The sequence below is a fragment of the Camelus dromedarius genome, chromosome 31 (genome assembly GCF_036321535.1).
Source record: "Camelus dromedarius isolate mCamDro1 chromosome 31, mCamDro1.pat, whole genome shotgun sequence".
NCBI classification, from domain to species: Eukaryota; Metazoa; Chordata; class Mammalia; order Artiodactyla; family Camelidae; genus Camelus; species Camelus dromedarius.
In genome coordinates this window covers 20,372,734-20,396,973 of record NC_087466.1, presented here as the reverse complement: position 1 = coordinate 20,396,973, position 24,240 = coordinate 20,372,734, and the positions used below count along the sequence as shown (strand labels likewise).

The following is a 24,240-nucleotide window of genomic DNA, read 5'->3' as shown; positions in this document are numbered from 1 at the left end:
TGCTGCTCATTCAGTTACTCAGTAAGTCAATCAACAAACACTTTCTGAGCCTCCATTTGGCTCAATATGGTAATCAAGAGATGCCCTCCTAGAGCGCCTGGCTCTGTGAGGGGCAAAGATGGGAGCTGTTACGGAGGAGTTACGTTTGTGCCCAAGCTGGGGTGGGTGCCTGGCTCCATGCATGGGGAGCTGGGCTTCTGGGGTTTGGGGCACAGTGTGGGAGGAAGTGAAAGGCTGCTCAGTGAGGGCCTCCTTTCTGTTCCTCGAACAAACCCAGCTGGTTCCACCTCCAGGCCTCTGTACTTGCAGTTCCCTCCACCTGGACCACTCTGATCCAGAGCCTTGCCTGCCAGCTTTTCCTCCCAACCCAGGCCTTCGGCTCAGATGTCACCTCCTCTGAGAAGCTCTTGCCCCACCCTGTCTGTCCCCCTCTGCAACCCTGTCCCCACCTTGGAGTCTTTCTTCTTTGTAGTTGGTGTGTTGGTTACCCATCTCCCCAAATAGCCTGTGGGGCAGAGACCCTGTCTGCCTTGTTCACTGTGTGTTCCCGGCCCCTGGTGCGGTGCCTGGCACACGAGAGGTGCCCTGGAAAGACTACTGGAGCGAAGTGATGAGCTGCCCAAGCTAGCCTGTCCCCCCGGGGCTCAGCTGGGGCAGATGAGACTACAAAGAAAAGCTTCACTCAGTCATTCGCTCCAATGTACTGACTGGGCCTGGCACGGTGTCCTCTAGGGGGTGTGGTCACTGCTCCGGCGAGGACAGTCAGTGGGGCTGGAGTAATCATGGGGGGCTTCCAGGCAGAGATAGAAATTCCTCACCTGTTTTGGAAGGATGTCCGGGCAGCCTATAGGCCTGGCTGCTCCCCAGGTGTATCTGGGACATGATGGAAGAATGAAGCTCTGGGTAAAAATAGCCACTGGCAGGTCTGGCTGCACAAAGGGGCAGAGGTGACCTCGGGGCCACGTGGCTGGGATCATTGTCCCTCGCGGCTGTGCAGGCCTGAGGCACGGGGAGTCCCTGGGTTGACAGCCCTGGCCCTGACCCACCGCTGTCCCTTCCCCTAGGAGAAGGAGAGGAATGCACGGAGGAAGAAGAAGAAAGCCCCGGCCGCTGCCAGCGAGGAGGCCGCCTTCCCGCCCGTGGTGGAGGATGAGGAGATGGAGGCGTCGGGCGTGAGCGGGAACGAGGAGGAGATGGCGGAGGAGGCAGAAGGTGAGGGTGGGCCTGGACTGCCCCGAGGGGTTGCTGGACGGGGATGGGGATGATGTTAGTGAAGATGGTCATGATGCCGGAGATGGTGATGGTGAGCATGGCGATGATGGTGATGGTGATTGTGGTGACAACAGTGATGGTGGCAACAAGTGATGGCCATCGGCCTCTCTGTGCCTGCCAGACACTTGGCCATTCAGTCGTCCTGATCCCCCGTGCGTTCAGTCTCGTGCTTGGTGACCATATGCATTCAGGACACATCTAGCCCGAGTGGCGCCTGTCTTGCCAGCACACCTGGTGTCCCATTTTAGAAAAAAAAGAAATTGTTCTTCAAAATAGCGTTTTGACCTGAGCTATTTATGATTACTTTACAAGGCAGCCAGTGTAAGTAGAACCAATACTGTTGGTCGATAAACATCCCAAAGTATCATCGCGCTTCATTTGATTCCCAAGTTTCCCGCCTGGATGAGGAATTACGTGGGCCCCAGGTTTCTCTCCGGGGGCCCTGAGGCTCGGGGCCCCTCCAGGTTTCACACAGATGCGTCGTCTGCCTGGATCTTGGATGAATTCTCCCACCAGGCGAGGGCTGCTGAGGCATGAGCGAAAATCAGTCACCGGAATTGCACTGGCGGTTTTGGCCACTGCTCACCAGGAGGAGTTTGACCGCAGAGATGGTCCCTGACTTCAGGGCCCAGCCCCCATATAAAGCACTCGCTGTGTAGTGAGCGTGGACTCGGGAAGGACACCAGGCTGCCCCACACCAGGCTTGTGCTCCTGGTCAATAATTAGTCTGCCTTTGGCCCCCACCCCTCTCCCTTTTCCCTGGTCTGCACCTGCCCCCGGCATGACGCCCCTGAACACTCCAGTCTGTGCTTAGCCGAACGTCTCTGCCTTGCCTTCTGCCGTCTTCCTGGCCAGAGCTGCCCCAGCGGGGACCTCAATTCTTGAGTGGAACCTTCTCTTCTCCTGCCCCTGCCTGGGGTTCCTTCCTGTTGTCCGTCTCTACGTTTAAACTCCTGAACTTCTGCCAACATGGCGAAGGAAGGTGCCAGCCACTTCCTGGCTCTGTGAGCGAGGCCTGCAGATAAATTCAAGCTGTACCAACCTGTAGTGTATTCAGCAGCCTGAATCCCACTTCCTGGCTGAAAGTGGAGCATCAGGCCTTTTGGTTACGGTTGTCGTAAGCTGGGGATGGCCCTGGGGTGCTGAGTCTGGCCTGCTCGTCGGCCTGGGTCTCTGTAGCCCAAGTTGGCCGGAGGCTTGACCAGTGACCCTGTGGACCCCTGTGGTCCTCGCATTCTGGGTCCTGGGTCTGGAGCCAGGAGAAGGGAGCGTAGGGAGCAGAACCCGTTTCCTCTTTAAATATCCCCCAGCTGTGCGTGTGGGCAGGATGCAGGCATGGTGGGAAAGTGCAAGGAAGCCAGACTTTGGCTCAGCGTTAAAACCAGAACCGACGCTGCCCAGTAAGAGCTGTGCGTAGTGAGCCCCCCGTCCCCCGTAGGGTTCACACACACCATCAGGGGTCAGGGAGGGACGTTCTCTGCTGGTTGTGGGGAGGGGGAGAGCTGGTCTGGCTGGAGCTGAGGCTTCTGTGACCATGTGGTGGCTCTAAGCAGATGGAGGGCAGGAGTTCAGAAGGTCCTGCCCGAAGGTGACTTACAGATGAGGAGACCCAGGCCCAGGGAGGGGAGGATCACTCACACAGAGTCGTGTACCTGGTAGACTTGGAATCTGCCAGTCCAGCCAGTGTTCCCTCCGTAACCCCGTCACGCGAGCCGGATAGGGGAGGTGGCATGGGTTCTGAGTGAGGGCCTGAGGACACCCCGGTGGAACCTTCTAGAACCAAAGCACCACAGACCCCTGCAGGGGGCAGGCGGCCGGTACCTTGTTGCCTCCAGGCTGGAGATGAATCCAGGGGAGGGAGGAGTGATCCGTTTGGCCTGGCAGTGTCTCCCGTAAAGGTCGTGGTCGTAGTGAGAGCAGCAGCCTTGAGTTTTCCCTTTATTGTCACAACGGCCCGATGGCACGGGAGCTGTCATCACCCCATTCACAGATGAGGACGCCGAGGCCCAGAGAGGTCACCCAAGGTAGCCAGCTGGCCTGTTTGGGGACCAGGATTCAGTCTTGTCACAAGTACTGGTTCTCGGGCCCCACTTGGAGGGACTGAGTGAGAAGCATTTTGGGGGTAGGCCAGCCATCAGAGTCTTCACAGCCCTGTGGCACTTCGGTGCACCCTCACTCCTGAGAGCTCCCTTTGGACACAAGCCTCTCAGTAAGGGAGAGAGCCAGGCGCAAACTGCCCATTTTGTAGAGGAGCACGGTGGTCCAAGGGACCTCGGTGCCGGCCTCCTTCATCCTGAGGTCTGATGACGTGAAAGGAGGGAGTGACATTGCCGCAGGCAGGGGCAGGAACCTGTGGTTAGGGACACAGGATGCTGGGGTTGGCCCTCTCCTGCCCCCATGCAGTGTGGCCTTGGGCAAGTGACTCAACCTCTCTGTTTCCTCATATGCAGTGGAGAGCGGCGGTTGTCCCCAGCTTAGAGGTTGCTGAGGATTAGACGTGTGTGTGCAGAGAGAGCTCTGCCTGGAGCCCGACCCCCACAGAGCAAGCCCTGTGTTGCTGTTGTTGGGACTGTTATTCTGGAAGGGTGGCCTCTGCTCTGGGCCTTGAAGGGAGGCAAGAAACGGGAGAGGCCAGGGGTCTGGGGCAGTGAAGGCTGAAGGAATCGTTTGTGCAGGGCGCCTGCAGCCCCTGCTGGCCTGGCTCTCTGAGGGGTGAGAAGAGGCGGGCAGCCCCAAAGACCTCTTCCCCCAGCCCTGCCCCCCTCTGAGACCAGCAGCCCCCACCCCTCAGACCTGGGAGCCGGGAACCAGAGGAGGCCGGTGGCTTGTCCTAGGACACTCAGGAGTGTTCAGGGTGAGGGCTCTGGGGACAGGGCTGTAGGTCCTCCCTGCTGCCTGCTGGGCCCTAGGCCCTTTTGCTGGCCCTGCCCCCATGGCCTACAAACCTCCTCCCTACCACCCTGCTTCTCATGCCACCTCGCTCTAACCCTTCTCTCACTTCCTTCCAGCCTTACACGCCTCTGGGAACGAGGTACCCAGAGGGGAATGCAGTGGCCCAGGTACGAATGTGGCCAGCTGGCCTGGGGGACGGGGGTAGGGCCAGGCTGGGGCGGGGGGCATCCCACGGTCACCTGTCCTCTATGAGGGACCCCTTCTGTGGGCACGCCTCTACCTGTGAGCACCGCCATTTGTGCTGCTGCTGCCTCTGTCCCCCCTTCTCAATGCAGTGTCTGTTCCCCATGCTCTTCCCTGGCTCGTTCCTGCAGATCAGTATGCTCAGCTCAGCTGCTTTGTTGATTTCTACCAGTGTTTTCAGCCATGACTCTTACCCAGTTTGATTTCTCCAACAGCAAGTGTAGGGGAAGAGGGTTTCAGAGGTCCCCGTTTTGTAGAAAATGAGGAAAATTGAAACTCAGAGAAGGGACAGGAGTGGTTGTTAAGGCAAAAGAGCGAGGCCTGGAGCCAAGGCCCCCTCCCCTTCATCTGCACATACATTTAGTCACTCAGACAACACCTACTGTGCACCTGCTGTGTAGCAGTCCTGCGGGTACCCGTCGGGGATACAGTCGATGTGGCCCTTTCCCCGTGGGCTCCTCTGAGTACACTGGGCCCATTTGGTCATCATGTGATGATGGTGACAGAGAAGATACCAGGTGTCACCCTGTGCTGTCACACCCATGTGGGGTGGGAGCTGCTCTCCCGCTCTACAGATGGGGAAAGCAAGGCTGGGAGGTTACCACAGCCAGGCCGCCAGCTGGGGCAGAGCCAGGCTGTAGCTCAGATGAGAACATGAAGACCCCAGAGCAAAGGCCTGCAGCCCCGGCCTCCCTCATCCTGCTCTGCTGGGGATGCTGGCTGCCCCTGCAGCAATCCTGGGGGTTGAAAGTGAAGAAGGTTGTTGGGCCCCAGGGCCAGCATGTGGAGAAGGCGGCGAGAGGACGGGGCACTGGGAAAGGGCCGGGCAGGCTTGGGTCTGTTTGGTGTCAGGTGATGGGGCCACGCCAGCCTGATCTCCTGCCCAGAACTGGGGTGTGCATTCAGGGCAGTGGGGGTGCTGTGAGGAAGGCCTCACCCGAGCCCCTGGCCCTGCTCACCCCGTCTTCGCTCTCCCCCGCAGCCACCGTCAACAACAGCTCCGACACCGAAAGCATCCCGTCGCCCCGCACTGAGGCCGCCAAAGACACGGGACAGAATGGGCCCAAGCCCCCGCCCAACCCGGGAGCTGGTGGGCCGCCTCCTGAGCCTCCCAGCCCTCCGCCCGAGGAGGCCCCTGCCCCCACCGAGCCCGCCCCGGCCCCCGAAGCCGCTGGCCCACCCACGCCCCCAGCGGCACCCGCATCGCCCGCCGCACCCCCTCCTGTGGTCCCCAAGGAGGAGAAGGAGGAAGAGCCCGCCGCCCCCTCGGCCGAGGAGGGTGAGGAGCAGAAGCCCCCTGCGGCCCAGGAGCTGTCCGCAGAGGTGGGCGCGGGCAAGACGGAGGAGCCGGGCGAGGCGCCCCCCGGGGAGCCTGTCAAGAGCGAGTGCAAGGAGGAGGCGGCTGAGGAGGGGCCGGACAGAGTCAAGGGGGCCGCAGAGGCCGGCACCGAGGCTGCGCCTGAGGGGGCGCTCAAGGCGGAGAAGAAGGAGGGCAGCGGCCCCGGGGGCAAAGGCGCCGCAGCCAAGGGCCCTGGCGCCCCCCAGGACAGTGACTCCAGTGCCACCTGCAGCGCCGATGAGGTGGACGAGCCTGAGGGCGGCGACAAGAACAGGTGAGCAGGTGGCCAGGGGGCGGCTTTTGTCTTCCCGTTCTGCGAGCACTTGCTGAGCACCATCTGTATACCAAGACAGCACGTATGAGACAATTCCATGCCTGCTGTCAGAGCACGTGGCCAATGTAGAGAGGCCAGCATCGAGCAGCTGGGACTCCAGAGTTCCGTGCTGGGAGAGGGCAGTGTCAGAGGTGGCCTCTGAGCTGAGCCTGGGTGGGGAAGTGGGGAGCCACAGGGACAGCGAGGGAGACAGTGTGCCGGGCAGCCCAGATTAGTGTCCCACAGCTGCCATCACAAAGAACCCTTCCAAAACCAGGGCGTCAGCAGGGCCACTCCCTCTGAAGGTTCTGAGGGAGGCTCTTTCCTGCCTCCTCCGGAGTCTGGTGGTGCCAGCCATCCTTGGCCTGCAGACACGCCACTCCGTGGGCACTTGCCCTTTTCCCTGTGTGTCTGTGTGCCTGTATTTCCGGTGATTGGATTAGGACCTCATCTTAACTTGATCACATTTGCAAAGAGCCCATTTCCAGAAAAAGTTCACTTTCACAGGTACCTGGCTGTTAGGACTTGAACGTATTTTGGGGGACGCAGTTCTACCCTCCGCACGGGGGGACAGCAGGTGCAAAGTGCCCGCGTGATTCAGGCACGGAGTAGAGTTGTGAGTAGTGGGCAGGGTGGGGAGAGGCAGGGCCAGCAGTCCAGTCCACCTCGTGGGGCCTCTTGGGCTGGGTGGGCAATGAGAAGACCTTCAGAGCTTATGCCTGAGAGAGCTGGGGTGTCTCTCAGGCTCTGAAACATGCCGGCTACGTGTGTGGAAGATTTAACAGGGACCAGCGAGGCACAGGGGTACAGATTGAGAGGTGGCCGTGGCTAGGTCAAAGGGGGAGGGTCCCCAAGGCCGCCAGCCAGCACCAAAGTTAGGGTTGAACGTGGGCAGCCAAGGGCAGAGCCGTGGGGACCCGCTCCTGCTCATGTCTGGGCGGCTTGAAGAACTGTGTTCTAGTGGGGCAGGCCGGTCATTTTTATTTTGACTAAAAACAGTGCAGTCTGTTTTCTCTCTCACGTCTCTCGGAAAAGTTCTGGGCAACGCAAGAGGGAGGAAAATCTGACTTACAAATCCGACGTGTTCACTGGGAGCCGTTTCCTCTGCCCCATGATTCACCTTGGGGCATGTGAAAATGGCAAGTTCTAGAACATTTTCATGTGAATATCAGACCCAGTCAGAGCTCCCTGGGTCTCCGCATGTTCCCCAAAAGCAGGGAAGACACGTCTCCTCTGCCTCCTGCATCCTGGGGTCCTTGGCAGGAACCTCACCCTGTTCGTGTGAGAAACAGCGGGTCTGGTGGGTGGCCCTTTGATCAGCAAAGCCCTGGCCATCGGGGTTCTGAGACCACAGAGGTCCTGAGCTTCCTGTCCAGTGGGCGCAGCTCAGAAAACTGCTCACGGAGGCTTGGTCTGCCGGCAGGGCCCTGGGCCATGGTCTGGGTAATAGGGTCAGGGCGGGCACTCCCCACCCTCTCCTGCTGGCTGTGGGGACAGAGTCATGGAAACACATGTTTCTGTGCTTAGTGGCAAGAGTGCTGAGCTCATGGGGCAGCCACGCTGATAAGCAGCCTCCTGGAGTCTGTTTTGGGTGCATAAGGCCTGCCCCGGCTGGAGAGCTTGGACAGTTGGCTGGATCCCGACAGCCCCCCGGACATCTCGGGCCAAGCCTGAGGTCTCCCCTCCCTGAACAGCCCCACCCAGGGATGCGTCCTTCCCTCCCCCAGCTGGGTCTGGCTTCCGTCTGCTCTTCCTGCCTGAACGGCCAGCATTCGATCCCTTGGGAGCTGGAGCCCTGGGCTGAGAGTCAGGACACCTGGCTTGTCACGCCCTGTGTGACCGAGGCCAGTCCCCCGCCCTCAAGGCGAGGCTGGACTCAGGCCAGCCTCCTGACCTCTTCCTGGCTGGCAGGCCGCCACCCCCCACCCCCACCCCGGCCGCGCCGCACAGGGCCAGGCGGGCGCCGGAGGATGCAGGCGAGATGCGTCAGAGCACACCCTGGCAGCCAGCGCCTCCCAGAAGGGCCGTCGGGACCGGGGCCCTCCCCGACGACCCCAGGTCCTGGCCACCTGCCCGCAGCCCTCCTTCCTGCCTGGCAGCCCCAGCACAGTGAACTGGGCGTCCCTGGACAGACGCAAGATGCATCTCGTTCTGGCCCGAGCTCGGATGGCTCTGGGAGAGAAAATCACGTCCTGCTTTCACTCTGCGTCTCTTTCTGCCAGGCAGTTCTGCCTGGGAGTTTTCTTGGCCCACGGCCAGAGATAGTGGCTTTGATAGCAGAGCCTTGAGCTTGCTTGCCGCTGCCTGTTCTGCTTCCCAGAAAAGGTGCCTGGGCACCTTCGGAAAGCCCCTTCCCCTGGGCCTCAGTTTTTTCATCTGTAAGATAGGTATCCCTGCTTATGGGCTTCTTGTGAGGATAATGGAGTTGTGAGCCAGCCTGGTACCAGGCCCATAGTAGGTGCTTGATGAAGAATTTGCTGCCCTCCTTTGGAGTTGCTTCAGGAACCCCCAAAGGTCACTCCAAGAGGAGGCTGGAATGTGGCTTCTTCCGCTGACCCCTGGAACTTTGAAAGAATGTAACAGCAATTTTTCCTTTATTTCTTTATTCCATAAATGATTGACTGGTCACCATTGTGCTCCAGGCACCATTCTGGGCTCAAGGACAGACAAGGTCCTGGCTCCAGGGAGCTTGTATTTTGGTGAGAGTAACTAGTACAGAACTGGAACAGTAATGGAATAAAGGGTATGCTCACATGGTAACTGGATGATGGGGAGATTGGGGGAGCAGCAGGTGGGGGGGATGCGAGGGGCAGTCAGGGAGGCCTGTCTGAGGAGGTGACATTGAAGGATGGTCAGAGCATGTAGTGTGACACGTGGAGGGAAAACCAACAGCAGGAACAGCCAGTGCAAAGGGCCTGTGGCCCCGTGAGCTTACGTTCAGTAGACAGCTAAGAGGCCTGCGGCAGAGAGTGAAGCCAGTAAGGGGAAGAGGAGAGGACAGGAGAGGAGCTCACAGAGGTGGGCAGGGACCTGGTTCCACAGGGCCCTGGGGGACAAGGTGAGGAGTAGGGTTTTTATCCTGGGGTCACAAAGCAGCATGACTGTGTCTGTGTGGTTCTCTGTTCATGATCCTGCCTTCCTAGCCTGAGATCACTGATAATGAGGAAGCTGGTGGGGGCGTCAGCAGAGAGGGGGCGGCACAGTGTCATAGACCCAGAGGTCCCTGTTGCCCACCTCCCCCAGCCCTGGTCTTCCAGGGTGGGAAGAAGAGCCACAGTGATGGGAAGACTCCTGACCCACTCAGCACCAGGCGCTGTTCTCAGTGCTTCGTGTGCTTCCCTCATTCCACCCAGAGGACAGTCCTCGGAGGGAGCGGCTGTTCTCACGCCCATTTTACAGATGAGGAAACTGAGTGAGGCACAGTTGGTTAAGTCATATGGCCGAAGGCGGGCTATGAACCAGGAGCCAGAGCCCTGAACTACAGGGTTGGGTAGGTGGGGCAGGGCCCTGGCTGTTTCCAGACAAGTTGCTGGCTTCCCCCGCCTGTCCCAGGTCACGTGTGTGGTGCCAGGCTCCGAGAGCCCCTGCTGCCCTGCCCTGCCTGGGCCTCCAGAGAGGAAAATAAGAGCCCTGTCTTCCAACAAAACAAAGGAAAGAGACCGAAGGGAGGGCACTGCTGTGAGGAGGGCTCAGAGGCCATGCTCGCCCACCGGGCGAGGGGAGGCTGGGGGATCACGTGAGCACCAGGCATCTTCCCTCTGCCTCAGGGGTCTCAGGACCCTTGGGCTTGTTGAGGATCTGCACCCAGCCCCTTGTTCTTTGATGCTGTTCTGTTTACAGTGAGAGGTCAGACTGTCATCTCGTAAACTGTGAAGTGCTGTGCCCATGGCCGCAGTCCCACTGAGCTCCTGCTGGGGCTGGTGGGGGAGTGGACTCAGGAAAGAGGCGTCTGGAGCTCTGTGCGCATCCCCCAGCTGGTGCCTGCTGAGAGCATCTGAGGGGCAACCCCTGCTCCCTTCCCCTCCAATCTGCCTGCCCCCTGCCTGGACAGGGAGCCACAGGGAAACCAAGGCAGGACACGAGCCTGGGTGGAAGGCCCTGGTTTGTTGACAGAGTGGACACACTTTGTTTTTCATATGTAGTATAAAAACTTATTTTCTGTCCTTACAAAATTATGTTTACACAGATACAAAAGTTTATATTTTGACTTTAAAATCTGCATTTTGAAGTATTTTATACAACAAATAACATTTAACGTTGCTACTTTATTGTTCTTGGAAACAATGCAGATAATACATCAAACACTTGATTTCATGGCTAGCAAATAGTATATTCTTTATCTTTTCCTCATAGCAGTTTTATTGAGGCATAATTCACAAACCATGCAATTCAGCCATTAAAGTGTACAGTTCAGTGGTTTTTAGTACATTCACAGAGCTGTGTGATCGTCACCACTGTTTAATTCCAGAACGTTGTTGTTACCTCGAAAAGAAACCCCATGCCCATTAGCAGCGCTCCTCACCCCGCAGCTCTCAGGCCCTGGCAACCGCAATCTGCCTTCCGTGTCTATGGATTTTCCTGTTCTGGGAATTTCATGTGAATGGAGTCATGTGGTCTGCAGCCTTTTGCAACTGGCTTCTTGCACCCAGCATCAAGTTTCGAGGTTCACCCATGTCTTAGCCTGAGTTAGCACTTCATGCTTCCATGGCTGAGTAATATTCCATTGTATGGACAGGCCACATTTTGTTTATCCAGTCATCTGTTTCTGGACATTTGGATTGTTTCCACTCTTTGGCTCTTAAGAACAGTGGCTGCTAGGAGCTTTAGTGAACAAGTGTTCATGTGGATGTGTGTTTTCATCCTCTGGGATCTACACCCAGCAATGGAATTGCCAGGTCCTCTTGGTAACTCTGATTCTCCTCCTGAGGAAGGACCGGCGTGTTTTCCAAAGTGGCTGCAGCGTATTCACTTTAGACTTAAGTTCATAAAGGCAGGTTGGTTTAAACAGGCAGTGTGGGGAGGCCGGGTTTGGTGACAGGAACGCCAGGCCTGGCGATAGCTTTGGTCCTTGGACCTGGTCAGGGTGCCTTGGCCCGAGGGTGGAGGGCGAAGCGGGGCTGGGCCTGCATCCCGGAGCGAGGGGGCAGCCGCTGCTGGAGAGGCCTCCGGTGGTCCTCGGAGTGTGAGCGGGAGAGGTGAGGGCGGGAGGGAGGGTGAGTGGAGTCGGGAGGAGCTGGGGCCAGCCGAGCGTGGAGAAGTCAGGATGCCCTCTGCGCCCGGCCCACCTGCACGCCGTGGGCTGCCCCCACAGGCGTCCCTGCGTCTGTCTCCGCTCAGCTGGGCTTGCGGCAGATGCAGGCAGGAGGTTAGCGCCTGCGGGACTGACTGCTCACAGGCTGTGGTCCCGCCACCGCAGGGAGCAGGGGGCACCTAGGCTGCATGTCACGAGTCGGTCCCGCTCCGCCTGCGGGAAGGAGCCAAGTTCTGCTCGTCTCTGGGCATCCGGCCACTGGCACTCGGTGGTGTGAGCTGCATCCTGGTTGTCACGGATCTTACCTGGAGGCAGTGGCTGTGACTCCCAGTCTGCGTGTGGCATCAGCCAGGATGGTCACAGCACAGTGGGGGCCGTGCCGGCAGGACCCTCTGGCTTTGGGGACCTGGCCTGCGTTTTTGCCCTCTGGCTGCATTCCACCCCACAGCGGATACCTTTGTGTGCACTGTTTGATCACCTAGCCGGCTCTGGCGCCCTGCGAGCAAACACTTGGAGGATTCTTGTTCTCCATGCGCCCCAAGCACAGCACCAGATCTGCTATGTGTTCAGCAGGTGCAGGTTGCTGCGGGGAGTCCAGAGCTGGGCAGGAACCAGGCAGCCCCGGCGGGTGGGCAAGGGGTTCTGAGGCTGGGGCAGACCCAGCTCCTCATAGAGCTGGGGAGCCAGATGGGGATTGCAGCAGGGCACTGTGCCCTGTCCTGGAAATCCCTGAGGACTTCCTGAAGGAGGCGACACCTATAAACAGCTCTGGAGACACACCCCAGGGCGCCCCAGACACTGCAGCCTTGCACTGGAGTAGCCGTGTCTCGGGCATCGTGCCGTGTTTCAGCCCTCCCATGTACCCTGTGCAGGTGTGCCGTGCCGTTCTGCGTGTCAGCAGCAGACAGACATGCTTGCTTTGGGGACAAGGCACCTGCAGGCCCAGCTCAGCACCAGTCAGTCACACTTAGGGCAGATGGGCGGGCAGCGTGCACACTGACTGGCCCCTCCACCCAAAGCCTGCACCCACCGGCTTTAGCTCCTCAGGAAACAGTGTGCAGGCAAGATTCCAGTTAGTGGAGCGTTCTGGTTGAGTGGGTGGGCTCCCCGACTCCTGTCTCCGGTAAGCAGAGTCCGCTCAGCGCCATGCCTCAGGCCCCGCCCTGGCACCTGAGGCTCTCATATTTGGGTGATGAATAATCTCCTTGAATCTCTTGGGCTCAGCAGACCTTAACCTGGTTGACTCTTTGGCTTTCTGGCAGCCCGGAGTGTGGGCTCTCTGGGACTTCTTTGCCTTGGGCTGTCTCTAGGGAGTGTTTGATCCAGGCCGGGATGGAAGTGGGGCCTGCGTGGACCGAGGCAGGGAGGGAGGGAGGCATCCTGGGACGGGTCCCGCCCCTGACCCCAGGTCTCCTGGTGACCCTGGGCATCGGTGTCCCCTCTGGCGGCCCCTCCAGTCCCATCAGGCTGGAGCCAGGAGAGGCTGTGAGCCTGTGGGCCTGACGCTGGTCTCCCTCCTCAGGCTGCTGTCGCCACGGCCCAGCCTCCTCACCCCCACCAGCGACGCCAGGACCAATGCCTCGCCCCAGAAGCCACTGGACTTGAAGCAGCTGAAGCAGCGGGCAGCTGCCATCCCCCCGATTGTGAGTGCCCGCCCCCCCCCCTGTGCCCTGGGACTCCCACCGAGCCAGGCAGCCACCCCTGAGCCCCTGTGACCTTCACTTCCTAGTTGGGGGACAGTAAATCAGGCCAAGCGCAGGCCAGGGCGGGTGTGCCACTCAGGGTGGGGGTGCCCAGCACCTGCAGCTGCGCTCTTCCCGGCGCCTCCTGTTTCCTGGAGAAATCCGCACGGAGACAAGGCGGGAAGTGCTCCGGGAGCTGGCAGGTGTGCCGGGCGGGGCCTGGACAAACTGGCCTGCGGGCCTCGTCCCTTCTGGCCTCCCGGCTGCCCTCTGAGGCCCTGGAGCCAGCTTGGCTGCTCTCACCACACCATCCCCGCCCGCCGAGGGCTTCCACGAGCTCCCCAGACCAGGCACTGGGCTGTGTGAAGGCAGGACGTCCCCCTGCTGTCACAGTATCTCAGAGAAGGAGGGGTGGCCATCAGTTAACATGAGGCCATTTGTGGAGTGATTGTCGGGGGCTGGGGCTGGAAGATTCTCCAGGCCAAGCAGGAAGACCCTCAGAGGTGCCCTTCCTCGTGATAGCTCAGTCATTGCCAACGCTGTCCCTCCCTGAGGAGGCAGGCCTGGGCTTCCCACGGCCGCTGGGGGGCCTTGGGCTAAGGGACTGAGCCGAACAGGGCTTTGTGAGCGAGGGGCACAGGGCGAGCCAGGCTGCGCTGCCCACTCCCCAGGCACAGCCCCGTTTGTCAGCCCCGATCTCTCCAAGACCCAGAGAGATTTGGGGTAGGGGGAGAGGGCTGGCGGGGAGGGGAATGGGGGCTCTGCTATCCACTGGCAGGCAGCTGGGGTGGCGGGTGTACCCCGTACACTTTGTGCAGAGCCCTTCCTCCTGGCCCTCAAGCTGTGTGCCCTTGGGCATGTCCCTGCCTCTCCCTGGCCTCCGTTTCCAGGCTGGCACGTGCAGGGGTCCTGGAAGGCTTTCCCTGATCCCTGTGACCTGTGGATGGCCTAGAAAGATGCCCACGTCTCCCTGCTTCCCTCAGCAGGTCACCAAAGTCCACGAGCCCCCCCGGGAGGACACGGCGCCCCCGAAGCCAGCCCCCCCCGCCCCACCGCCACCGCAGCACCTGCAGCCGGAGAGCAGCACCTCCCAGCAGCCCACCAACAGCCCTCGAGGCAAGAGTAGGAGTCCTGTGCCTCCTGCCGAGAAGGAGGGTAAGTGTGTCTCAGTGGCTGAGAGAGAATGAGGGAGGGAGGGCAGATGGCGGCCGTGAGGGACGTTAGTTCGTGTGGAGCAGCTGCTGCAAACTCCAAGCCTGCAGTGGCTGGGCAGGCTGAGAAATGCGTGAAGCACGTGGGAGTGAGGCAGTAGGGAAACGAGGGGAGTGTGGCAAATTTGAGAACTCACATTCTTTCTAAAGTGGGCCCACATATTGGCCTCAACCAAGAGTCCACCATGTGGCAATACAGGCCTGGGGTTGGTCTTCCAGAGAAGCTAAAAATCTATCTTTTCATGGGAAATCTTCTAGTTTCTCACATTGTCAACTTCTCAAAATTTTCGAAAGCATCGTGCAGGCACAAAAACATGTCTGTGGCTCAGCCTCTGGTTCCATGGGATTCAGTCCACATGTGAGCTTCTAGAACCATGGATGAGGCTTGGCGCCAGCTGGCGACAACTCTGGGGCCTGGGCAGGAAGCACCACCCCCTCCAGCTTTCACCCTGACCTTATTCCAGGCTGAGGCCACTGGGTTCACTGGGGAGCCAGTGGGGTGATTTCCCCGAGCAGCTGTGTTGTAGCAACTGCCCAGGGCGTGCTTTATTGTCACCACGTGAAGCTCAAGGTCAGGAGACAGGTGGGGCATAGTTTCTTGTTCTTTGGATCTTCTGTCTCTGCCCTACTCCCCCCTGGACGCAAGAAGTCTCAAGCCTGTGTCCCAAAGGGGCACCCATCCCAGGTCAGCCTGGCATGCTGCGGGTGCCGTTGGCACATCACAGGCATGGGGGGGCGGACCCCCCAGAGGCTCCCCTGTGCGGGGCTAGCCCAGGCTTCTGTGGGCTGCTCTCTGGGTCTGAAGGCAGCAGAACCCCAGTCCACCCTCCCTGATCAGGGACAGGCTCAGGCGACCAAGGCTGCCTGTGCCACCGCCCCACCAGCCTTTGGTATAGCATCCCACCTTCTGCAGAAAGCCAGGTTGGCCCTCGTCCACGGGCCTTCTTGAGGGCGGTGCTGTGTGCCTTCTGAGGACCAAGAGCAGGGCTGTCCCTGAAGGAGGACGGCTCCATACTTCCCACAGGTGACGCAGGCTGCCGGGCACACCCCATCTAATCAGCCCCTCCACAGCCGCCTTCACCTGCTGCGGGAAGACTCAGGAGCCCCCCACACAGGCGGGAGTGCGTCCTGGCCGGCGCACAGGCTGGCTTGTGGCCACAGGGCCAGGACATTTGTTGAACACCTACGATTGCCAAGCCTGGTGCTAGGCAGTGGGGGTTCGGCAGTGAGCAGGGTGATGTCCCTGCTCCAGGGAGCTGCTGTTTTTTGTGAGTGAGAAGGATGTTGAGCAAGGGAACACGTAAGGAAGCAAGATGACTAGAGCAGTTCACGCAACAGAAGATAAAACAGCGTGAATGATGGTGGGCTCGGGGAAGGGCTCTCTGTGAAGAGGAGAAGGCAGTCATGGGCAGATCTGGAGGAAGGGCATTCCAGACACGGGGGACAGCATGTGCTAAGGCCCTGGGGTGGGAGCATGGTGTGTTTGCAGAGCTGCCAGGAGGTCATTGTGGCTGGGGAGGGGGTAGGCCAGGAGGTTGGGCAGGGAAGTGGGGGACTAGATTGTGTAGGACCTCATAGGCCATGGCACTGTGGGGATTTTTGTCTTGGATGCAGGAAAAAAGCCTTTGCTGGAGAAATTTTAAGGGTGCGCGCGCGCGTGTGTGTGTGTGTGTGTGTGTGTGTGGTGAGGGGTGAGGAAGTCAGGTAATCTGATTTATAATTTGGAAAGATCTCTCTCCCTAGTCTCTGTTGAGGAGAGAGGGCTACAGGGAGTTGTGGGCAGGTGGAGGAGGCTGGCGACAGTGGCAGCCTGGATTGTTTGGGTGACCATGGAGGTGGGAGGGGGGCACTGGGATTTTTGTTTCAGAGGCAAAGCCAGTGGGACCTGCTGATGAACCCAGTGTGGGGTTTAAAGCAGGATGTCTGCCTTCTCCTGGGACCTTGCCGGCCACCCATGCTGGGACTGGGACTCCCCACGATGGAGGTGGGGCTCTCTGGGCGGGAGTGCAGTGTGCGACATGGGGTCTGGCTCCAGGTCCAGGTCCAGGTCCAGGGCAGCAGCCCAGGGCGAGTAGCTGCGTGGCGATGTCAGGGGCCCAGACAGCCTTGCCTGTGCCAGGTCTGAGCCAGGCTGGGCTGCACTTGGGTGGCTGGGCACCACCCAGGGCCGGACAGAGCCTGCGGGGACGGGTCGCAGGCCCCGTCCTGGGAGAAAGTGAGCCACCACCACAAAGTGGTTTCTGAGTCTGGCATTCTGCCCGTTGGTGTGGCGGAGGGCCGCACTGCTTCCTGGACAGGAGACGGTGCACTTGGCATCGGGCACCACAGTCTGGCTTGCGGCTCAGCACCTAAGGCACATATGTGAACTTAGCACCCAACGCTACCTCCCTGGTGTCTCAGCAGCCTCCCCTGCCGCCTGGCTCCTGTGTGGAGCGGCTCCACCCGGCCTGTCCCCTGGGCTTCCCGGGCCCAGCTGGAGGAACAGGTTGTCTCTCCAGGCTCTCGGCCGCCTGCCCAGCCTGGCCCAGCCCCAGGTTTCGCTTCCAGCACCGGAGCCATCCCCTGCTCCCACCCCCACCCACCGTAGCCAGAGCTGAGCTGGAGAGAGCAGCCCCGGTGTGCACAGGGTCGGGGAGCTGGGTGAGTGAGGTCCAGGGTGTTGATGGAACTTCCGAGCCCAGTGTCAGCCCTGTGGGGGCACCTCCGTTAGGGGCTCCCCACCCCGAGTCACTCCCTGCATCTGTGACCCCTTCCTGGGAGCTGCCCACTTCACCAGGCACAGGCAGGGGGCGCGGGGGGCTCAGTCTGTCCCGGGGGAGTGTGCGGCACACGTGCTTGCTTCCCACCCATGGTTCCCACAGCAGGTGCCACCGCAGTGCTGACGCCCTCCCGCCTCGCCCTGGTGGGCCTTCAGAGCCTCCCTCTGTCATGTGGAGGTGGCCCAAGGGGTAGCACCCGCCTGCCATTCCCATCCCAGCCCTGGCGTTCTCAAGTTGTTGTCAGCCAGTTATCACCCCCCACCCCCCAGTCCGTCCTCCAGCTTGACTCCAACTCTCAAGGGAGAGGCAGATTTCAGATTAGCTTAGGACAGATTTCAGCAGAGTGAGAGGCCTGCGGGAGAAGCTGTAAAGACACCTGGCCTTTGGCCCTGTGTACAGGCCGTCCCCGGGCCTGAGAATCCAGGGCCCAGCATTGCTGCTCTTGCTGTGGTCACTGTGCACTGCGACGGTTAAGGTCACGGCCTGCAGCCCATCTACCCAGGCTCAGAGCTCCTGCTTGCTGGCTGGAGGCCTTTGGCCGAGTGACTTTGCCCCTCTGAGCCTCGGTGTTCCCATCTGCAAAACAGGGATAATCACGGTCAGCTCGCTGTTGGATATTGCAAGGACAGACCAGTCGGTCCACGCAGAAAGCTTAGTTGGAGCCCCCTTGGGAGGCTCCCCGAGAGCATCGCCCTCTGCTGTTGTCGTGTTATCTGCAGCTGCAGCGGCCAGGAGGTCAAGGGGTCGAATCCTGACTTAGCCAAATATTTGCTGGTGACCTTAGATAAGTCCGTCAGCGTGTCCAGCCCTCAGCGCCCGCTCTGCGCAGTGGGCCTGGGCACTCTTCCTTCTGAGTCTATGAGGAGGCTCGCTGAGTTCACGCTGCTGAAATACTCAGCCGGGTGCCTGGATGTGGTACGTGCTCCGCAGACAGGCTGACGTGTGCGTGCTGTCATCCTGGGCATCTGGGCCTGGCCACGCCTGTCAGAGCACACGTACACGCGTCTCAGCAAACCCTCTGACCTCCGTCATCGTGAAGAGGTCGGCAAGCCTCTTCTGCAAAGGGCCAGGTGGTACATATCGTAGGCTTTGTGGGCCAGACGGTCTCTGTTGCAACTACTCGGCTTTGTTACAGATGATAAATAAATGGGTGGACATGACCATGTTCCAGTCCAAGCATACATACAAGATAGTGGGTGGTGGGTGGGCCCCGTGCCACCATTTGCCCCCCCCCCCCCCAGTTTGGAGATTTGTCCAGGCCCCTTGCTCACCTGGTGCCTGGTGAGTGCCTGTGGAGTTTCCATTGCTGGAATCAGGGGCCACCGAGAACCTCCAGCCGACCCCCAAGACATACTCATGTTTGGCGGGACATCACAGGAGTCAGAGCAGTGCCCGGCCTGCAGACCTGGGGGCTCCATGGTAGATCCCTTGTTACTGTGGACTGGGACCCTCCCCTGGCTGAGGCTGGCACTGCAGGCACTGGGGGACCTTGTTTGAGCAGGGTGGCCAGGGCTGGGGCCTAAGGGCTGGCAGAGCCCGGCTGACTGTCCTGCCTTGCCCCTCAGCAGAGAAGCCCGTATTCTTCCCAGCCTTTGCGGCTGAGGGCCAGAAGCTGCCCACGGATCCCTCGTGCTGGACATCTGGCCTGCCCTTCCCCGTGCCCCCTCGCGAGGTGATCAAGGCTTCCCCGCACGCCCCTGACCCCTTGGCCTTCTCCTACACCCCGCCCGGTGAGTAGTTTGCCAAGCCTCCTCGCTGAGTCAGCTAGTGCGCAGTCACTGGGTGCCAGCTGTACTCGCTCAGAGCTACGTGCAGAAGAACCTTAGAATCTGGTGGCACCTGGTGGAGGGATGGCCTGGTCAGTGAAGGGAAAAGGGGGATCTGTTGAGATTTGAGAAATCTGCAGGATTGAGATTAAAATGTCTGGTGCTAGGGAGCCAGAGGAGGTGCTTGAGCTGGTGAGGAGCAGGCTTGGAGTGGGAGTTCTGTCTTCCACCAGTGACTCAGAGCTAGAGTGGGTATGTGACAAGAAAAGTGTGAAGAGGGAAGAGTGGGGCTTGCTTTGTTTCACGGATATAGTCAGGCTGGACGTGAGCTCCTTTCTGGGTTCTCCAGTCCTGCCGGGCCCCACCAGCAATAGAAGGGGCATAGCCAGGTGTTGATAAGGACTGTGATGTCAGCAAAGGCCATTCTAAGCAGAGCTGATCCAGAAGAGCCAGAAGAACAGGGAAAGACATGCCAGGCCATGGGAACAGCACATGCAAAGGTCCAGAGGCAGGAAAGAGCAGGCAAAGCTTGAGAAACTGAATCAGGCTGCCATGGTGGAACAGTGGTTAAGACTTAATCCTGGAGGCAATAGGGAGCCATAGAAGGTTCACAGCATGGGGGAGGATGTGAACCAGTAGACTTTTCGAAAAAATTCCTTTGGCTCCTGTGAGGGGAATGGACTATTAGAGGGTAAAGCAGGAATGAGAAGACAGTTAAGGCATCTGGGGGAGAGTTGAGGGGCTTGGGTCAGGGCCTTGGAGGTGGGGGGATGGAGTGGTGGTGTCTGAACCAAGAATGCAGATAGCTGGTTGGACAGAGACAGGAGGAGCCGGGGGTGGAGGGGTACATGTGGACGAGCACCTACCTGAGCGAGTTAGAAGTGGGAGGCAGCGGGGGAGGGGGCCCGAGTCCTGTTGGCCAGGGCCTGACCGCCCCAGGACCCTGTGATAGACAAATATGTGCCCTGCAGGTCACCCGCTGCCCCTGGGCCTCCATGACGGCGCCCGGCCTGTGCTGCCACGCCCACCCACCATCTCCAACCCGCCACCCCTCATCTCCTCTGCCAAGCACCCCAGTGTCCTCGAGAGGCAAATGGGTGCCATCTCCCAGGTGAGGCGGGGGGTGGCCACCCAGGAGCGCCTATGTGGCCTGGTGCCTAGAGAACAGCCCCTTCTTTCAGGCGTTTGGTCTTTCCATCTGTAAGGTGGGGGAGGGGTGCACTGGGACTGATGATGTCTGGGTAGGGGCCAAGCACCCAAGGGGCTGGGTCCAAACTGGCTGGAGCCTGCCCTAGGCATCAGAACCTTGGGAGGTCACTCCATGGGGCCGTCAAGAGCATGGGTTCCGCAACCAAGCTGTGTGGCCTTGGGCAAATTACTTAACTTTTCTGTGCCTCAGTGCAGTGGAAGAGCGAATGCACTTGACGCACAGCACTGGCATGTAGCGAGCGTCAGTCTCTCTGCCCCTTTGCTTCCCTGACCTGCCCCGCCATGCAGCGCAGGGCTTGGGCAAGGCATTGCTTTGCCCAGGCATTTGCAGGCAACATTTCCTTTAAACTACACCAGGTCACGATGGCTGCCGTTGACGCTCAGGGGAGGCAGTAACTTGTCCACAGTCACTCAGAGGGGCAGCAGGACCTGGACTTGAACCCTGGGCCTCTCTGACCTGCGTGTGACCCCAAGGTTCCCCTCTTCTTGGGCCCTCGTAGAAGTGGGTGTTAGGATGGCTTGGTTGGAGACTGGGTCCCCATGACCTCTGCCCCCACAGGGAATGTCGGTGCAGCTCCACGTCCCGTACTCAGAGCACGCCAAGGCCCCCGTGGGCCCCATCACCATGGGGCTTCCCCTCACCATGGACCCCAAGAAACTGGGTAAGGACCTGGTGCCTCTACCTCGATGGCCCAGGCTTGGCTTCTGCTGTTCATGCTGGGGGATGGAGGGAGGGCGGTCTGGCCTGTGGACTCCGGCTGAGAGTGGGGGAGTGCCCTCAGTCCCTGGGTTGGGCGGGGTGGGAGCCGTCCCTTCTGGTCCTGCCCCGTAGCTCCGCTCACCGCTCTCATCCATCCTCAGCGCCCTTCAGTGGAGTGAAGCAGGAGCAGCTGTCCCCACGGGGCCAGGCTGGGCCACCGGAGAGCCTGGGGGTACCCACGGCCCAGGAGACGTCCGTGCTGAGAGGTGAGAGCATGGGAGCTGGGCATGAGGCCCGGAGTCTGCCCTGCGGCGCCAGCAGCTGCCCCTCCATCCCTGGGAGAGTTGAGGCAGGAACGAGGCCCTTCATCAGAGCCTGCGGAGAAGCGTCACCTCCCAGAAGGCAGTAGCCCCTCATCATGGTCGTCTGCCTTGCCATTTAGGGGCAGGGGTCCCTCTGCTCTGAGACATAGTGGAGGATTTGCGGGTCACCAGGAGCATGATTAGGACGAGTCTCAGGCCTGGGGCCTGGGGAGGGGCTGCAGACACCTCCTGAGCCCCCTGTCCCTTGTCTTCCAGGAACGTCTCTGGGCTCGGTTCCAGGAGGAAGCATCACCAAGGGCATCCCCAGCACGCGGGTACCTTCCGAGAGCCCCATCACGTACCGCGGCTCCATCACCCATGTAGGTGTCCTGGGGGCGTGGCCTGAGGGACGGTGGGGCGGGGACCAGCCGGCAGCAACCACCTGATGTGGCCTCAACTGGACAAAACAGTGGGCATCCCACCCTATTCCCTCCGGCGTCTGAGTGGCAGCTGCCTTGGTGGATGGGGTGGCTCCTGGGAGTGCCCACTCGTCCCATGAGCGTTCATCTTGTCTCCTGGGGGCTGGGCACTTCAAGGGCTGAGCAGAACACAAAATCACTGCCCCCAAGGAGCTGGCAGGGTAGCAGAAGGAAGCAGACCAAGATACACAGACAGGTAAAAACCGAGCAGGTGGCTTCAGAGCAGCCAGTGCTTCAAGCTGAGTGAAATGCTGTGACTGAGAGCACCCGGGTGGCCAGGGCTGGGTGGACGGGTGAGCCCTGCAGGGACGTCAGGGCACAGCGTTCCTGGCCCACAGAGCAGCGCGTAGCAAAGGCCAAGTGGGGGGGGGGGGCCGGCGTGTGCCAGGACCAGCGAGGGGTACGTGGGCCTAGAGCCCAGGAAGCAGGACGCCTTCAGGTCAGCACACTCGTGGGAGCCAGTGAGGTCGTTTGCCAGCCCCCGCCGAGCCCCCCACCTGCAGGGGTGATGGGCGGGTGCTGCTTCAGCTGAGCCCGCCCACACCACCGCGGCTCCTCATGGGCTCCCGTAACCCTCCCTTTTGTGACTTCAGCTCCAGATGACAGAGGTTTCCTCTTATGCCAACCCTGACCTCGTGGTATTAACCAGCCTGAGGGCTGGAGTCGGGTGTCCGGCCACATCCAGCTCCACAGGAGGAAGTGCCCAGATCAGCTAATGACATGTGCCCTGTCCAAGGGTGTGCAGAGGGGTCACTCTGCCCCTCATGGCTCAGGAATGGGGGCACAGAACTGAGGTTAGGATGCATGGTGCATCCAGGACCGGTTCCACCCTCTCCTCTAGGGCTGGTGGAGCACAGAGGGCAGCCCCGCCCCCAAGGTCATGTAGCAAGGAAGGAGTGGGCCCAGGATTTTGTGTCCAGCTGTGTCGGGCTCTAGAACACTGTGCTAGAGAAAGGGGAGTCTGAACGCAGCAGACGTACATCACAGACACGCTCACACATGCAGAGACCCAAGCGCACACGCACACCCCTCCCCCACGCATTAATGGTGGAACTTGAGGTCGCAGGCTCCCACAGTGAGGTGTCTTTGACCCCAGTGGCCTCAGATCACACCACAGAAGAGGGCCCTTCACGCTTCACGTTTCTCTGAAACCTGTCGGTTTTGAAATCACAAGCTTTCGAAGGCTCGTGCAGATAGCGAAGAGCAGGCACCTGGGGGCAGAAGCCAGACTGCAGGCACTGAGGTCCCCGCCACCTGCTCGCTCAGGCTGGGGCCGCCCTCCCCGACTCAGGTCCCCCTTTGGTAACAGTGTTCTTGCTGAGTCACTCCCGTGGAGTTGTTCGGGATTGAAGGTCGGCATCTGATGTTCTGGGGCATCTGCCTCTGGTTTCCAGGTGGCGTGACCCAAGCTGTGTCGGTCATTCACACCCCTGCCGTTGTTTTTGGCAGAAGGTTACAGCTGCCAGATGTGCGAGGGTCACACTGTCCTGCAGCCTCTCTACCAGGTGCTGATGGAATCCGTTCACGGAACACATGCACGCACACGCACCCACACACCCAGTGACACACACAGGTGCAGATGTGCACCCGGTGGCGCACGCAGGTGTGTGCACAGACACACACACAGGCTCACACAGGCATTCGCTACCCCAGCAGACGCTGGCAGGCGGTAACCACAGTGTCCCACTGAAGGCTCGAGGAATTCCCAGTTCCTGTCCTGCGAGTTCCCGCCCACTTTGGGGGTGAAGTTCAGTGGCATCAACACCAGGCCGCTACTGTCTGTGGTCCTTGAAGCCGGCCTCAGGCAAACAGCACCTCCGTGTCCCCGGGAGTCTGTCCAGCGTATCGTCCCGAAGGGCAGGGGCCGCCAGCCTTGCTGGGTGTCTGTCCTCTGGCAGTGGCACAGAGGACAGTGCCTGTAGAGTGGTGCAGCCTTCCATTCCATCAGAGCACCGCTTTTTTGTCACCTCTGGTGCCGTTAGTAAGCCCCAAATGCCCCTGGATAGCCCAGTTCTAGTACCAACCAAGATACGGATAAGGGGTGTACTTTTTTTATATCAGCTGCGCTGGGCGGAGCCTTTCCTGACAGGGTGTCACCCGCTCCCCTGCTGTGTGCTCTCCTGATGAGAGAGGTGACCGCCCACCCCGGGACCGTCACCCAAACTAAAGCCCATTTCTTCTACACTGTGTATGCACAAGTCTTTTAGTGTGACCAGAAGACCCTATCCAGGGCATTTGCTTTGAGAAGTCTGGGGAGACCTGCCTGGATTCAGGGCGTCTTGCTTTTTCCCACCTTACAGACCAGGATCTGGGACAAAAGCCAGGGGGCAGCCAGTTGCCCTTCCCCCACAGAAGGATGTTTCTTGGTGGAGAAGTTCCCATGGGGAGACTTGAAGTTCACCAGGCCAGGGCTTGGCACACAGTCGGACGCACATCTTTGAATCAGCTCTTGGAATCCTAGAAAGAGAACAGAGACATCTTGATTTGGGAACAGCTTACCTGTGCTGGGTGCCTTTGAGACTCATAGACACAGAGATTGTCTCCATTTTGTAGATGTACAGACTGAGGCTCAGAGAAGCAAAGTGACTTGACAGAGGTCACGCAGCGACTTGTTGGTAAAGCTGCTGTTTGCCGTCCAGCGGTCTGACTCCAGCTTCATATTCTGACTGCCACACTCATGTTCTTGGAAGTCACCCCAGGCAGGCTGCTACCCCCACATGGCTGTCTCTGCTTGAGTACATCTCCCAGTGGGAAGGTTCCTGCCTCTAAGGCAGCAGTTCTTGATCGGGGGCAGTTGTGCCTCCCAGGGGACCTTTTGGCAA

General features: G+C 59.9%; 1 protein-coding gene across 24 annotated transcripts in view; it reads left to right on the top strand.

Moving 5' to 3' along the window:
• Positions 1-24,240, top strand: part of NCOR2 (nuclear receptor corepressor 2) — a 214,963-nt gene that overhangs the window by 166,780 nt on the left and 23,943 nt on the right. For 16 of the 24 annotated variants that reach the window (XM_031442513.2, XM_031442507.2, XM_031442506.2 and 13 more), the window contains 10 exons: positions 1,065-1,212; positions 4,281-4,331; positions 5,390-6,020; positions 12,833-12,953; positions 13,976-14,147; positions 18,528-18,692; positions 19,700-19,839; positions 20,497-20,599; positions 20,799-20,903; positions 21,216-21,319. In XM_031442513.2, coding sequence (XP_031298373.1) covers positions 1,065-1,212; positions 4,281-4,331; positions 5,390-6,020; positions 12,833-12,953; positions 13,976-14,147; positions 18,528-18,692; positions 19,700-19,839; positions 20,497-20,599; positions 20,799-20,903; positions 21,216-21,319 — 1,740 coding nt within the window. The remainder of the gene's footprint in view (positions 1-1,064; positions 1,213-4,280; positions 4,332-5,389; positions 6,021-12,832; positions 12,954-13,975; positions 14,148-18,527; positions 18,693-19,699; positions 19,840-20,496; positions 20,600-20,798; positions 20,904-21,215; positions 21,320-24,240) is intronic. The other 8 variants (XM_031442509.2, XM_031442524.2, XM_031442521.2 and 5 more) reach the window with 3 other exon arrangements.